The sequence below is a fragment of the Canis aureus genome, chromosome 8 (assembly GCF_053574225.1).
Source record: "Canis aureus isolate CA01 chromosome 8, VMU_Caureus_v.1.0, whole genome shotgun sequence".
Lineage (NCBI taxonomy): Eukaryota > Metazoa > Chordata > Mammalia > Carnivora > Canidae > Canis > Canis aureus.
The window spans coordinates 60,993,349-61,008,902 of NC_135618.1; the positions used below are offsets into that span (position 1 = coordinate 60,993,349).

Sequence of the window (15,554 nt, forward strand, 5' to 3'; positions counted from 1 at the left end):
TCTGTTCACTAAATATCAGCTCAAGAAATTTGAGCTAAAATTTTTGTTTAGAAAACTACTTTATGTTGTCTATCCTTGACATGTAACTTATATTTTAAGTGTTTTAATAACTGTCATATACATATATTATATACATAAATACTTAAAATAATATGCCATAGTTAGGAATTTTATCATGCCTTATACCCTTCTATCTCTATTCCTGGGCCTTTACATTTTCGCCTTTTTCAGGTGTTTGAGAAACATTCATGTATGTTTAATTGTAGAGTATTCAAAACACACAGAAATTTACAGAGAATAGGTAACAACCATCTATTATCTACTATTCTCCCATTTATCAAATATTAAAACATTAAATTATTAATATTAAAATACGAAGGGTTGAATGGCAAATTTCACAAATGTTAGAAGTCCTTCCCCACCTTATCTGAGGCAATCACAATTCCATTTCTATCTTCATAGATTAGCTTTGTCTATTTGTATGAAAGGAATCAAACATGCACCCTGCTGTCTGACCTCTTTTACTTATGGCGAGGTTGAGATTCACCCATCTTGTTATGTATATCTGTAGTCTGTTCTCTTTGATTGTTGACTAGTCAGCCCATTGTATGGCTGACTACTAAGCCCGTTTACCCATTTGATTATCCATTTTCCTCTTGATGGAGTCTGCTTTTTAAACTACACCCTCACTCATGCTCCCCCTCAAGATTGCTCTCTGAGGTCTGAGGTGGAGGTCTGTCTCTCTCCAGGCTCACATCCACGCACGCTGCAGCCATCTGTTTCATCCCTTCCACTTACATGCAGCCCAGTTTCTGAGGATTTAGAGGAGTCCTAGGTCGCATTGGGTACCAACAGGATCTCAAGGGCTGGCGAGGGTGGCCCTGGAAAAGGAAGCCATATCTATGGAGATGCTGGTGGTGGGAGAGTATGGGGTACTTTCCCTAAGAGTGTCTTTGACCTCCTGCCCCTGTCTGTTCTATTATTAACCAAGGACTTCCTGACTGTGCCCCTCCTTCTGTCACTCCAAGGTCCTGAGTCAGTATATTAACTCTCCCCCAGGACACTGAGTGCCCTTCAGTGCTCTGCTGCTCAGCTCTTGACTTCTCCTTCAATGTGGTGCTCAGTGATGGCTTTTAGAATTATGCTCCTCCTGGGTGGTGAGTGGGGGCCCTCAGGACTGGGAAAAGCCTAGGGGGACATCTCTATCTGGTAGGACAGTCTGAGGCTGGTGGTTAGCTCATATAGCTATCTGGAGGAGCTGAGAACAGGGTGGGGTAGGGGCCTGGTGTCCAGAGTCTTGTGTGGAAGGAAGAATTGTCTGGAATCAGGGGAGGGGAAAACCTGAGCAAAGATGAGAGAGGATGGACTGGTAGGTTATGCCGGGATGGAGGATAAGCTCCTTCTCCATAATTCCACCTGTGATGGCCCTGCTGTGTGTGGTACGGGGGATAGGAGTCTGCCCCAGAGCCCAGGGGGAAGGCCACAGAGTCACCAGGGAGGGGAAATGTTGCATATCACCTCCCTGTCCTCCACATCCCACATGTCCTGATTTCAGGAACGCTGTCCTAGCAGCTGCCAAGAGAATAGTCCAGAAATAGATAACTGTATCAGGACCATATTCATGTGTCATTTGAAATCACTTGCATGTCAGCTGAAAATCAGAGTCCATACAAAAATCCAGATTGCCAGCTTCTCTTAAGAAATGGGATGTCCAGGGATGCCTGGGTGGTTCAGTGGTTGAGCGTCTACCTTTGCCTCTGGGTGTGATCCTGGACCTGGGATCGAGTCCTGCATGGGGCTCCCTGCCTGAAGGGTGACCCCTTTTCTCTGGTCTGTCTGGGTCACTCCCAAAGACCCTGGTGTAGTTATTCCTGGTACCCCCTTCATTCTCAGAAGGTCTCAGTTGAGAATATAAATTTATGGACACTTTATCTTTATGGGACATGCCTGATCTAACAGACCAGGAGGTGACAGGCCTAATTTCAGATTGTGGATATCCTTTGAAATGTCCTTGAGGGGGCATTTCTCTGGATTGTCGCTCTTTGTCTCATGGGTTGATCATTTCTGAGGGAGGAGGGAGACGGGAACCACACAGACGGCAAATCAGGAAACAAAGAAAAAGAGAACACCTTTCTCCTAGGCAGATGAGCTGGACTGGGGTGGGCATCAAGATCCCAAGAAGTCAGGGGCCCAGAGGAGATGGAGCTTTTCTGACTGTCCCGCAACCCCGTCTCACCTCCCTCTCCGTATTCCTCAGTCCTGGCTTCTTATCATGGATTCAACTTGGATGTGGAGGAGCCCATGGTCTTTCAAGAGGATGGAGCTGGCTTTGGACAGAGCGTGGCCCAGCTTGGCGGATCTAGGTAGGCCAGGCCCACTTCCCCGACCTCTATCCCCTTCAACCTGCAGGGGAATGGCTGATCGCGGTATGCTCAGGAGGTATCCTGGAGGAAGGGCAGCATGGGCAAGAAGACTGTCCATCACTCCTCTGAGGCCTCTGACCCCACTACTACTAATTCACAATCCCAGGAAAGGCCACATGCTCTGGACAAGACCCTGCGTCAGGTGGGAGGTCTCAAATCTGTTTTTCTGTGACCAGTACATGTGACCAGACTACAGTGTTTTGTAGTCTTCCTCTTGAAATTATTAATAACTTAATCTTAGCCTTTGTGCTTTGTAAGTAAAGACCGATGGGACGGTGGAGATGTGTAGGGCTTTGGAGCCTTGGCTCACGTGCAGCCCGACCTTCCAGGGAATGTTTCTCAGCTGCTGCCCTCAACCCCTGGCGTGAGCTGAGCAAGGTCAGACTCGGCTTAGGTGCAGGGTCGCCCAGTCTTATGAGGGTTTGCCCTGGCTCCGTGAGTATCCCTATGCTTGAGGGAAAGCAACACCAAAGAGCAAACAGGAAATAGCAGGACAGACAGAGAGGAGGATTGCCAAAAAACAAAACAAAACAAAAAACACCTCCCAAACCCCAAAACACCTTTTTTCCCCCATGAACAAGAGGCCCTGCATTTTTATTTTACTCTGGGTGGAATAAAATGAGTGAAGGTACAAATTAGGTACCTCACTCTGCCTCCAGGAGCTCGCATTCTCAGGTCCCAGTGACAGGGACCCAAGATGTTGAAGTGACCATGTGATACAAGCGTAACTAAAGTCTGGGAGGCATAGGAAGGGAGGGATCAAACCCAGGAGGGAATTCCAGGAGGGCTTCACACAGGAGGTGGCATTGGCAATGAGCCTGGGAGTGCTCCGTTGGAAGCTGGAAGTTTCCATTGACCAACAGGTAGCATCATGAGGTCACTGAGTTCTACAGGCACATCCATCCCCCCTCCTCACCCAGCTGGCTGGCTGGGAAAAATGCCAGGTGCCAGAGTTTCGTCTTTGTCTGAGAATACAGAGCTCGTAGACTGAAGTGCACAAACTTGAATGGTCCAACTGATGAATTTTTCCTATGTGTACAGCCAAGTGACCGCAGCCTAGATCAGGGTGTGGAACATCTTCAGCTCCCTCCCCTGGGTTCCCTTTGGGCCCTTCCTGTGGACACAGAATCCAAAGATAGTCACTGCCCCACTTCCATCACCATCAGTTTGTGTTCAGGCCCTATTGATAACTATATATATGCATATAACTATTGATTGACCACTGTTCACCAATATTTACAATAAAGTAAATAATATATATTGGATGACATTCTGATTGCTACACAGTTAGTGTTTTTCCTGGTTTCTGTTGAATCATAACCCAAATACTGAAAAGATAAGCCCGTGTGTAAGAAGGAATGGAGGAGATAAAGAAAAACCTTCAGATCAATGGTTAAGATCATGAGTTTGTTCATCATTTATGCCACTATTTCCAAACTGCTACATCTGCTACGTCTCTGTCTCATTTGGTCTTCATCAGCAAGTCTCAGACACGCAGGAATTTCAGCTTTCCATAAAGGGATAGCTTTCTAAAGGAACCTTTAAATGCTAACTAACAAGGCTTGCTTGGCTAATTAGTTAAAATACAGCAATATTTGTGTAGTTTTCTCATGTGAATGGAGAGATTATTGATATATACTTCTTTTTCAAAATTAAAAAATTCCCTCCTTTCAAGGAATTCTGCAAAAATTATTGCACTAATAGGACTATAGATATTCATATGGATTCTGATACTGCTGCTTTAGATCGTCCAACTTAAATTATTTATATTTAAATTGTCCAATCAATTACAGAATCATCTATCTGTCTTGATAACTCATGGCTTTAGAAGATTTTTCCATCTAACCTGAGGTGATCTATTTCTTGGGTGGCTCAGGATAACGCACCCCAGAAACAAAATGCACTTACCTATGGCTGGGAAATGCTGTTTTTGCTTTGAATAGTTTTATTTTTGGCGAATGCAAAACAACAACAACACTCAAACCATTTGTGTATATAAGTACTCATGTGTATGTGTACACGCACACAAACAAAAAGTTCAGCATGCTCCTTCAGCACACGTGGGGTAAACTCAGACCCTCATAGTTGAATAGCCTCATGAGTGGCAAATGCGGAGAGCTTCCCTCTCAAAGTCTCACTTCCCTGTACATAGCGATACTTCCTCACCTGAAGCGTCCTGTGCCCTTACCCCTCCTGCAACTATATGTCATGCTTGTGCCTTCAGACTCGTGGTGGGAGCCCCCCTGGAGGTGGTGGCGGTCAACCAAACAGGAAGGTTGTATGACTGTGTGGCTGCCACTGGCCTATGTCAACCCATACCCCTGCACAGTGAGTGACTCCACCCAAGACTTGCGGCCCTCAATCTTCCTATACCGTGGTTTCCTTCCTATTGCCTTGGTTTCTGGGAACTCTGACTCTCTCCCCCAAATGAGGGCATGGCCATGAGTGTGATCATGTGTACCTGCCCTCTCAGCACCCCCAGATGCTGTGAACATGTCCCTGGGTCTGTCCCTGTCAGCCGCCACCAGTCGCCCCTGGCTGCTGGTGAGTTTCCGAGTCATAAGAGGGTCACAAGGGAAGGGCGAGGGTAGGGCCAGGGGTCAGGGGAGGATGAGGCTGGAGGAGATGAGTATGGAGAGTTCTGGGGGCCTCTTTGCTCACATAGGTCTCTGCCCTTAGGCCTGTGGCCCAACCATGCACAGAGCCTGTGGGGAGAATATGTATGCAGAAGGCTTTTGCCTCCTGTTGGACTCCCATCTGCAGACCATTTGGACAGTACCTGCTGCCCTACCAGGTAGGTAGAGACAGCGATTCTATGTGAGCACACGCTGGCACCGAAGAGTGGGTAGACAAAGAAGGTGGACCTCGATGGATCAGAACAGGGGCCTCAGCCAAGCCAGAGGAGCTTGGAGCATGGCTGGATGCACGTTGCCCCCAGGAGCAGGTGTTGTAAATTTGGACAAGGCATCTCCTGAGTTCTCAGCTGGGAGCCATCCTCAGCTACTCCCTGTAGCTGATAATAGGGACCTGTGTCCTGAGAGGGGTGGGTTTTGGTAGCAACCTTAGCATCTGCTGTAAGTGCGTTCTTGTGCCTGGAGCCATGGTCCTAATAGCCAACCTTTATGGGGAGCCAGGGCCTATTTAAGCATTTTATGTACATATTAACACTTTTTACCCTATCCCATGTGTTAGGCACTATTATTATTCCCATTTTACAGATGGGGGAAACTGAAGCCAGCAAAGTTCCATAACTTGCCTGAATAGATGACTGAGCTAGGATTTTAGCCCAGCATGCTCAGAATGCACACCTGAATCACATTGCTAAATTGCCTTCCCCTTGTGCTCTATGACATTCCTGGTGTGTATTCAATAAATGTTTGTTGAGTAACTGACTAAGGAGTCCGTATGGCCTCTGTCCTTTACTTCTTTTACCCTTTCTAGGCCTTGTGAAAGGAGGGAGGAATAGGGACTCTGCCAAAGGGGGAGGGGCTTGGGCATCAGATTTTTTTTGAGTTTAGAACTCTTTTTAAATTAAGTTTTAATTTCAATTCCAGTATAGTTACCATACAGTATTATATTAGTTTCAGGTGTACAATATAGGGATTCAACAATTCCATATATCAGCTAATGGTTATCAAAGGTGGACTCCTTAGTCCTCATCACTATTTAACCCATCCCCCTGCCTACCGCCCTTCTGGGTACCTTCAGTTTGTTCCCTTTGGTCATGAGTCTCTTTCTTTCTTCATCTGTCTGTCTGTCTGTCTCTCTGTTTTTTTGCTTGTTGTTTTATATCTTAAAGTGTGGGTAATGGATTTGGGCCTCCTCTGTGGAGGATGTGGAAACTGGGTGGGAATAGTTTCCTAGGTCAAGAACGGCCCCTTAACTCTGTGGAGCAGGAAGGGTTTCTGGGCCCTGGGAGACAGCTGAGACTCACATATGTATCTGTGTTTCCTTCTTCCTTCTCTACAGAGTGTCCAAGTCAAGAGATGGACATTGTCTTCCTGATTGATGGTTCTGGCAGTATTGAGCAAAGTGACTTTAAGCAGATGAAGGACTTTGTGAGAGCTGTGATGGGACAGTTTGAGGGCACCAACACCCTGGTGAAGACTGGGTCCCTTAGGCCTAGGAGTGGGGTGCGGGTGGCAGTTGCCTTGGGGAAGGCCAACTTAGGAGGTATTGCTGGGGGTTGGTTCAGTGGGCCTGTGCCATGGTGAGGCTAAGTGTCCTAGTGCAGGGCTGATTTGAGCTCTGATCTGAGGAAATTCCCTCATGGTAATTAACATGTCCACACATGGCCTAGGAAATACAGTTTTTTACTATATATAAGCTTTGAAAAAAAAGTTTTGCTGTGAAATTAGACTGAAGGTGTCTTGGCCAAATAATGATTTCTTTATTATGTTTTCCATGTAACTCATGATTTATCTTATTATTTTATTTCTCAGTAATTAGTGTATATGTGTGTAGAAATTCTTGAAAAGTGAGGAAATACAGCCTACAAGTTGTTATGAAATTTTCTAAAAATCCAAGGTTAAGAATAGTGAGGTTGGCAAGGTTATTCCTTGCAAACTATGAAAGAAACATTGTTTGGTTTTGATTTTCTAGTGTTCTTTTGGGGCCAAATTTCTGCTGGCTTTTAGCCTCAAAAACACATGGGAAATGGTTTGTAAATCTAAAGTTATTCCAAGATAAAAAGTTTACTAAAGAATAACTCCTGAGCCCCAGGGCCTTTCTTTTGTCCTTTGCAGTTCTCACTGATACAGTACTCCCACCTCCTGAAGATCCACTTCACCTTCACACAATTCCAGAGCAGCTGGAACCCTCTGAGCCTGGTGGATCCCATTGTCCAACTGGACGGCCTGACATATACAGCCACGGGCATCCGGAAAGTGGTGTAAGTTCCGCCTTCTGCCTCATGAGGGTATGCCACACCACTTCCTCATGCTGGTGTGCACAGTCCTTCTCCAGGGTTGGTAACTCTGGGGAAAGGGGCTCAAAAGGGAAATAAGGGAGCTGTAGGTGGGGACATCCTTGGAGTGTTCCCCCAATATAGGTACATTCTGCAGTGTTTCCTCTTTGCCTGGCCTTGGATGGCTGGAGCATGTGTCTACCTGGGCAGCCAGAGACTTGGGCTTTGGTTCAGACACATCTGAGTTCTCATTCTGGCTCCCCGCTGGTGACCTGGGGAATCCTGGGAGGTACTGACTGTTTCTGTGTCTCAACAAACTCTCAAATGAGGATAAACTTACAACTAGGTTGTAAAGATGAAAGGAGATAACATTCATGCAATTCTTCTGCACAAGAAGTGTTAGCTAAGTGTTTGGCATTTTATCCAGAGAAGCGTGCACCCACAAAGCGTCTTCTTTGTGCCTCTCTCCCCACCCACTCTACCCACACGTTCCTCCTCCATGTGAGCTTTCTGCATTAAGTGGGTGCTTACCATGTGCTTGTCCAGCCTTGGGTGCTAGGCCAAGAAGTGCTTGGCACTCAGTTACTCAAGAAATGAGTAATTGGTGTGGCCAGAACAGAAGATGTGTCTCTCATGGGAAAGGACTGGGCTGGGAGTCTGGGATCTCCAACCTCCTGGCTGCCTCCTTGGGGGTGGTGCTGGAGAAGTGCTGAACAAGGGATGCTCCTGCCAGATGTACCCTCTCTATTTCTGGATGGCTTTTCTGCTTTGAACACTGACCTTATGGGACTGGACAATCAAGAGGAATGCCTCTGTCTCTTGAGTTGAAAGTCACACAGGAGTGGCATCCCTTCCTAGCCCTCGGAGCTCCTGTCAGTGGTGGGTGGTGGTGTGGTTCTCATCAACATCCATCCTGCTCCCGTCACCAAAGACAGCAGGTTCCCTACTCCCCAGGGCCAAGCCCATCTCAGGGACTCTCTACCACTGACTGTGGTTTCTTTCTTCTTATTTTTAGAAGTTTTGTTGAAAATGAAAAGATAAAATATCAATAAAACAGGACATTTTGGAAAAAATATTTTTGGAGTCCCTCTATCAACCACTTCACAGTATTTTTAAAAAATAGAATTGAATAAACAAATCCTATCCACAGAGCACAGGATCATTTTTATCCTTTATTCCGACATATTTCATAGAGTCACAATGTGGGCAGAAACTTGTTTCATCCTGCCTTTTTTTTTCATCTGCTACATAGACCTATGCCATGTTTCTCTACAGCTTTTAATGTAGTCCTTTGAAAACTTCTCATTAAGTAGCTGGATACTGATTTGCTAAATCCTTTCCTTGATCTTGGACTTTTAGGTTGTTTCCAATATTATATGTGATAAACGTGCACGCGCATGTGTGTATTTATTTTGCATCTGTAGAACTACATTAGCACATAGTTTTAAAAAAATCATTTTTAACAGCTACTATATAATTAATCCTACCTGTAGGCCATTCATTGTTTTAAAAGCTTGGCCTCACTTTATCCTCAGAATAACCTGATATGATTTTTCTGACTTATCTTTTGTTGCCTAATAAACCACTCCCACATTTAGTGGCTTAAGCAACAACTATTTTATTATTTTTTTAATGATTTTGGGATCATCTGTTTTCATTTGAGATCTTCCATGTGGCTGCGGCTAGAAGCTGGAACATGAGAGATTCATTCACATGGCTCCTGCCCAGGCAGGAATGATTAGAAGGCTGGGCTCAGCTAAGATGGTATAGAATCTTTCTATCCATAGCTATAGAAGTTTCAGAATTCTCGAACTATGGACTTCCTTCATAGTGGCTCAGGGATCCCCAAAGTTCAAGAGATACCAAGGCTTCTTAGGTTCATAACTGGCATGGTGTCACTTACATTTCATAATACTGCTGAAAACAGGACACAGGTCAGGTTCAATATGGGAAAGGAACCAAATGTGGCACACTGGAGGCCGCTTTTGAAAAATAGCTATAGTACAATTATTATTCTCACCTTCCCAGAGAGAAGCAGAGGCCCAAAAAGGTAAAGTAATTGTCCATGTCTTCCATATTCCAAGCTCCTACTCTGAAACATACTACCTACTGGAAATGTGGTACCATGGTGGAGGAAATTTAGAACAAGGAATATGAATTCCTTTATTATTGGTCTTACTAATAATTGTGTGACGCTCAAAAAGGGCTGAGGCGATTTCCTAACATGGCTTACAGAGTCTGAAAGTACCAGAGCTCCCCAGTGTCTCCAGATGAGTTTCTAGAGCTATTTATTCCTTTCCAGAATCAATTTCATCTCCAGAGAATCATCTCCTTTTCATCCCTTACAGGGAGGAACTGTTTCATAGTAAGAATGGGGCCCGTAAAAGTGCCAAGAAGATCCTCATTGTCATCACAGATGGGCAGAAATACAAAGACCCCCTGGAGTACAGCGACGTCATCCCCCAGGCAGAGAGAGCTGGCATCATCCGCTATGCCATTGGGGTATGTCCTCTTCCTCATGTCTCCCTCGGACTCAGGCTGCACCTCACCAGGGAAGAAAGGCTGGCGGGCTCCTCCTCAGTGGCCTCTCTGCCACAGGTGGGAGATGCTTTCTGGAAACCCAGTGCCAAACAGGAGCTGGACAACATTGGCTCAGAGCCGGCTCAGGACCATGTGTTCAGGGTGGACAACTTTGCAGCACTCAGCAGCATCCAGGAGCAGCTGCAGGAGAAGATCTTTGCACTCGAAGGTAAAGGCAGGGTGCGCTTGGGTCTTGGAATTGAAAGGTTCCAGACCCCATTGTCCTCGCAATTCTGTGGGTCCATCCCTAGTCACAGCTCACCCAAAATTGTGCCCCAGACCTGAGCTTCAGATTCATTCTTCTCCTTCTGCTCTGAGTCCTTGTGGTCTCCTGGCCCCCACCGCCCGAGTGACCTGTTTCCCTACAGGAACCCAGTCGACGACAAGTAGCTCTTTCCAACATGAGATGTCACAAGAAGGCTTCAGTTCAGTACTCACAATGGTAGGTGGAGCACATACCTGACACCGGGCACCAATCCTGAGCCAGCCCTGTGCTGGGAGCTGGGAACCAAAAGTAAAGAAGATAACGGATTCTGTCTTCAAGGTCACTGTCTGTTTGGAGAGACACATATAGGCAGTGAATGGAGGTACTAGGAGCACAGCAGAGAACGGATAGTCAAGGTTCTTGTTCTCATAGGCACATATCCAGTGGGAGGAGACAACAAAAATCTTCAGATGTTGCTAGGTGTCAGATTAGACAACAAAAATCTTCAGATGTTGCTAGGTGTCAGGAGAGGTGATCAGAGGAGACCTGAGGAGTGACAACTGAGGCGTAAAGATGAGAAAAGGTTACCCTGCAAAAATCTGGAAGAGATTGCCCCAGGTAGAGAACAAAGCAAGTGCAAAGGTCCTGAGGTATGAACAAGGTTACTGTACTAGAGAGATAGATGGGCCAGCACAGCTGGAACAGAGTGAGTGATGGAGGTGGAAAGATGGGAAAGGCTGATCATGCAGGTGAAAGAAATGGCAATATAGCGTGACTTGTGTGAAAGTAGATGTGTGTTGAAACTAACCAGAGGGGTTTGTTTCAAAGTGTTTTAGGGGGGAAACAGAAATGAAACAAAATTGCTCATGAATTTATTTTGAAGCTATGGGTACTTAATAGGTTGTTTTTCCTACTTTGGTATATGTTCTCAATTATCAGTAATCAAAAGCTTTAAAACGGCAATAAACAAAGTATGCTGAGGAGGAAACGCCTATCACTCCCTGTGGGAGCCAAAGAAGACCTCCCAGAGGAGGTGAGGTTGAGCTTGACTCTTCCCAAGGGAGGAGCTGAGTCCCATAAAGAGAGAAGAGAGAGGTGTCGACGTCAATTGCTTCATGTGTTTAAAACATCAAGTAACTCCACAGGCTTGACAGGGTATGGCCTTGGATGTCACTTCAGGGGCTTGGTGACTAGGAGTCATCGGGTTTGTCAGCAGGGTGGTGGCTATACGTTTGGTTCAGAGGAAACCTAACCTGGGACACTAAGGATGGAGTAGAGAAGAGCAAACTGGGAGGGCAGAAAGGGAGGTGGGTGAGGAGAGATGGGACTTGTAGGAACAATGGCACTGGGGATGGACTGAGAGACATTAGGAGTGCGGGACACTGAAGCTGCTGAAGAGCACTAAGGAGGGAGAAAGAGAATTGGAAATAATGAGCAGAGTCTGTGGCAGGCCTTGCTTTGGAATAGGCATTGGCTTCTTTTGGCTCAGGCCTGCTCAGCCCTGGAATCCTTTCCTCCCAGGATGGACCAGTTCTGGGGGCTGTGGGGAGCTTCAGCTGGTCTGGAGGTGCCTTCCTGTACCCCCCAAAGACGAGCCCCACTTTCATCAACATGTCTCAAGAGAATGTGGACATGAGGGACTCTTACCTGGGTGAGAACAGGCCATGGTTGGGGGCACAGGTGGGAGATGGGCTGCCTGTGGGGCAGGAGCTCAGGGGGTGGGCAGGAAGCCTTTGTGCTGAGGCCTGCCCTCCTCAGGTTACTCCACTGAGCTGGCCTTTTGGAAGGGAGTACAGAGCCTGATCCTGGGGGCCCCCCGCCATCAGCACACCGGGAAGGTTGTCATCTTCACTCAGGCATCCGAGCAATGGAGGCCGAAGGCTGAAGTCTCAGGGACCCAGGTTGGGTGTCGAAGAAACCAGAGCAGAACATGAGGGTGGCAGCGTCTCTAAGGGGCCAGAGGAAGGAGATGAAGGGCCTTGGGGGCCCATCGAGGAAGGCCCTGGTGGCTGGGGGGAAGTGGGACCTGTCCCAGAGGGTGTACCTGTGGCAGGAGCAGGCAAGGTGACTTCAGGCTCTGCCCTGCAGATTGGCTCCTACTTTGGGGCCTCCCTCTGCACAGTGGATGTGGATAGAGATGGCAACACTGACCTCGTCCTCATCGGGGCTCCCCATTACTACAAGCCGACCCAGGGGGGCCAGGTGTCTGTGTGCCCCTTGCCCCCAGGGGTGAGTGTCTGATGAGCCTGGGCTGAGTGGGGCCTTGGGTGTGGGGTAGAGGGATGACCTCGGTTGGGACCTGACACTGGTTTTGTTCTGCAGAGGGCAAAGTGGCAGTGTGAGGTCATTCTCCGTGGGGAGCAGGGCCACCCCTGGGGCCGTTTTGGGGCAGCCCTGACACTGCTGGGTGATGTAAATGGGGACAAGCTGACAGATGTGGCCATCGGAGCGCCAGGAGAGCAGGAGAACCGAGGTGCTGTCTACCTATTTCATGGAACCTCAGGACTGGGCATCAGCCCCTCCCACAGCCAGGTGAGGCCACTACCTGCAGCCTCTTCAGTTCTACCTCCTTTTGCAGGTGTCAGATTTTCCTGGTGCTGTGCCTTGTCACTGACCTTAGCAGTAGCCATGCTCCTTTTGGGGGTTTAGTGCCCTGAGTGTCACCGGGCCCACCCAGTGCCAATTATCTTTCCTTTCTCCTTTGGCTCCAAACAGACTTCATTCTGTTGTGGGCAGCTTAGTGGTTAAGGGATTGCAGGCCCTGGGTCAAATGCCTGGCCAGCCACGTCAGCTCTGTGGCCTTAGGTGACTGATTTAGCCTCTGTGAGTCTTAGTTTCCTCCTATGAAACAGTAGATGAAAAACTCCATAGGTTCTTGTAAAGCCGGCTGAGTGGAGCGCTAAGCCTTCTGTTCATCAGATGTTTATGAGGGAACATACAAATGATGAGTAAATGAACTATTATATTTCTATGGTGACACTTTTTTTTCAATTTTATTGATTGATTAATTGATTGATTGATATTAATCCACTTTATTATTTTTATTTTTTATAATAAACTTATTTTTATTGGTGTTCAATTTACCAACCTACAAATAACACCCAGTGCTCATCCTGTCTAGTGCTCCCCTCAATGCCCGCCACCCAGTCTCCCTCACCCCCCACCGTCCTCCCCTTCCATCATCCCTAGTTCGTTTCCCAGAGCTAGGAGTCTTTCGTGTTCTGTCTCCCTTTCTGATATTTCCCACTTATTTTTTCTCCTTTCCCCTTTATTCCCTTTCACTATTTTTTATATTCTCCAAATGTGAGACCATATAATGTTTGCCTTCTCCGATTGACTTATTTCACTCAGCATTATACCCTCCAGTTCCATCCACGTCAAAACAAATGGTGGGTATTTGTCGTATCTAATGGCTGAGTAATATTCCATTGTATACATAGACCACATCTTCTTTATCCATTCATCTTTCGATGGACACCGAGGCTCCTTCCACAGTTTGGCTATTGTGGCCATTGCTGCTAGAAACATCAGGGTGCAGGTGTCCCGGCATTTCATTGCATCTGTATCTTTGGGGTAAATCCCCAGCAATGCAATTGCTGGGTCATTGGGCAGGTCTATTTTTAACTCTTTGAGGAACCTCCACACAGTTTTCCAGAGTGGCTGCACCAGTTCACATTCCCACCAACAGTGTAAGAGGGTTCCCTTTTCTCCACATCCTCTCCAACATTTGTGGTTTCCTGCCTTGTTAATTTTCCCCCTTCTCACTGGTGTGAGGTGGTATCTCATTGTGGTTTTGATTTGTATTTCCCTGATGGCAAGTGATGTAGAGCATTTTCTCATGTGCTTGTTGGCCATGTCTATGTCTTCTTCTGTGACATTTCTCTTCGTGTCTTTGCCCATTTCATGATTGGATTGTTTGTTTCTTTGGTGTTGAGTTTAAGAAGTTCTTTATAGATCTTGGAAACTAGCCCTTTATCTGATACGTCATTTGCAAATATCTTCTCCCATTCTGTAGGTTGTCTTTTAGTTTTGTTGACTGTATCCTTTGCTTCTTATCTTGATGAAGTCCCAATAGTTCATTTTTGCTTTTGTTTCCCTTGCCTTCATGGACATATCTTGCAAGAAGTTGCTGTGGCCAAGTTCAAAAAGGGTGTTGCCTGTGTTCTTCTCTAGGATTTTGATGGATTCTTGTCTCACGTTTAGATCTTTCATCCATTTTGAGTTTATCTTTGTGTCTGGTGTAAGAGAGTGGTCTACTTTCATTCTTCTGCATGTGGATGTCCAATTTTCCCAGCACCATTTATTGAAGAGACTGTCTTTCTTCCAGTGGATAGTCTTTCCTCCTTTGTCAAATTTCATTCCTACTCTCTCATCTGTCCTTTTCAATATTTCTGGTCAGATCTGCCATGGCTGCAGTCTCCTTCAAAATCTTTCTTGTCAAACCTGGCAAATGACCTCCCCTTGACTTCCATTTCTCCTTTCCCTCTCTGGCCAGCGGATTGCAGGCTCCCAGCTCTCCCCTACACTCCAGTACTTTGGGCAGTCGCTGAGTGGGGGTCAGGACCTCACCCACGATGGACTGGTGGACCTGGCTGTGGGGGCCCAGGGACAGGTGCTGCTGCTCAGGTGACAACTCTCCACATCCCACCCTTGCCCACTGTGTGTCCAATTCAGCAAGCTGCCCCCTCCCTTCTGCTCACTGAGTTCAGAGTTGGGGCCTCAGCCCCTGCATGCACCCTCAGGAGTCAGCCGGTGCTGAATGTGGGAGTGACCATGAGATTCTCGCCCTCGGAGGTGGCAAAGGCTGTGCACCAGTGCTGGGAAGAGGTGCCCTCCGCCCTGGAAGCTGGGAATGCCACAGTCTGTTTCACTATCCAGAAAAGCTCACTGGACCAGCTAGGTGCGTCTCTTCCCATGGGACACAGCCCCTTACTCCCTGAGAGAACCCCACCCCTATCCTCAGGAGAGAGTGGGCCTAGGAATCCAGATGCCACCTCTACATCCATGCAGCTGCTGGCATTGGGAACCTGGGTCCCTTCTCTCCCCCGCTCCCCATACCCAGTCCAGTCGCTCTATCTGTAGGATACATCTGGAGTCTGCCCACTTCTCTCCACCAGCCCTAACCACTTGCTGCCTTGAGGCCACCACTTCTCTATCCTACCTGTACTTTGAGCTGTTTCCATGTCTGTTCTTGCACCCTCCCACCCTTTCTCCACAGAGAAACTAGAGGGATTGATCCTAAAGCAGAGATCTAGTGTCCTCACTTGCCTGTTTAACACCTTCAGGACCATATTTCTCTATCTTCCTTTCCACATCTATCCGAGCACCCAACACAGCTCTGGCCCATAGGAAGTGCTCAGCAAATAATTGTTACATGATAAACAAAAACAGAACATCCGAGGTTCTCTTGGGCTTTTCATCTTCTGTTCCCCTGTTGTGC

At 47.0% G+C, this 15,554-nt stretch overlaps 1 protein-coding gene across 3 annotated transcripts in view; it reads left to right on the forward strand.

The window, feature by feature from the left end:
- The first annotated feature begins 1,035 nt into the window (after window positions 1-1,035).
- LOC144319402 (integrin alpha-D-like) overlaps window positions 1,036-15,554 on the forward strand; it is a 29,906-nt gene continuing 15,387 nt past the window's right edge. For 2 of the 3 annotated variants that reach the window (XM_077907425.1, XM_077907423.1), the window contains exons 1-15: window positions 1,036-1,157; window positions 2,258-2,363; window positions 4,648-4,751; window positions 4,897-4,967; window positions 5,103-5,217; window positions 6,393-6,523; window positions 7,169-7,314; window positions 9,678-10,078; window positions 10,278-10,351; window positions 11,636-11,765; window positions 11,873-12,015; window positions 12,203-12,343; window positions 12,437-12,646; window positions 14,610-14,740; window positions 14,857-15,014. In XM_077907425.1, coding sequence (XP_077763551.1) covers window positions 1,112-1,157; window positions 2,258-2,363; window positions 4,648-4,751; window positions 4,897-4,967; window positions 5,103-5,217; window positions 6,393-6,523; window positions 7,169-7,314; window positions 9,678-10,078; window positions 10,278-10,351; window positions 11,636-11,765; window positions 11,873-12,015; window positions 12,203-12,343; window positions 12,437-12,646; window positions 14,610-14,740; window positions 14,857-15,014 — 2,107 coding nt within the window. In that variant the 5' untranslated portion in view covers window positions 1,036-1,111. The remainder of the gene's footprint in view (window positions 1,158-2,257; window positions 2,364-4,647; window positions 4,752-4,896; window positions 4,968-5,102; window positions 5,218-6,392; window positions 6,524-7,168; window positions 7,315-9,677; window positions 10,079-10,277; window positions 10,352-11,635; window positions 11,766-11,872; window positions 12,016-12,202; window positions 12,344-12,436; window positions 12,647-14,609; window positions 14,741-14,856; window positions 15,015-15,554) is intronic. The other variant, XM_077907426.1, reaches the window with a different exon arrangement.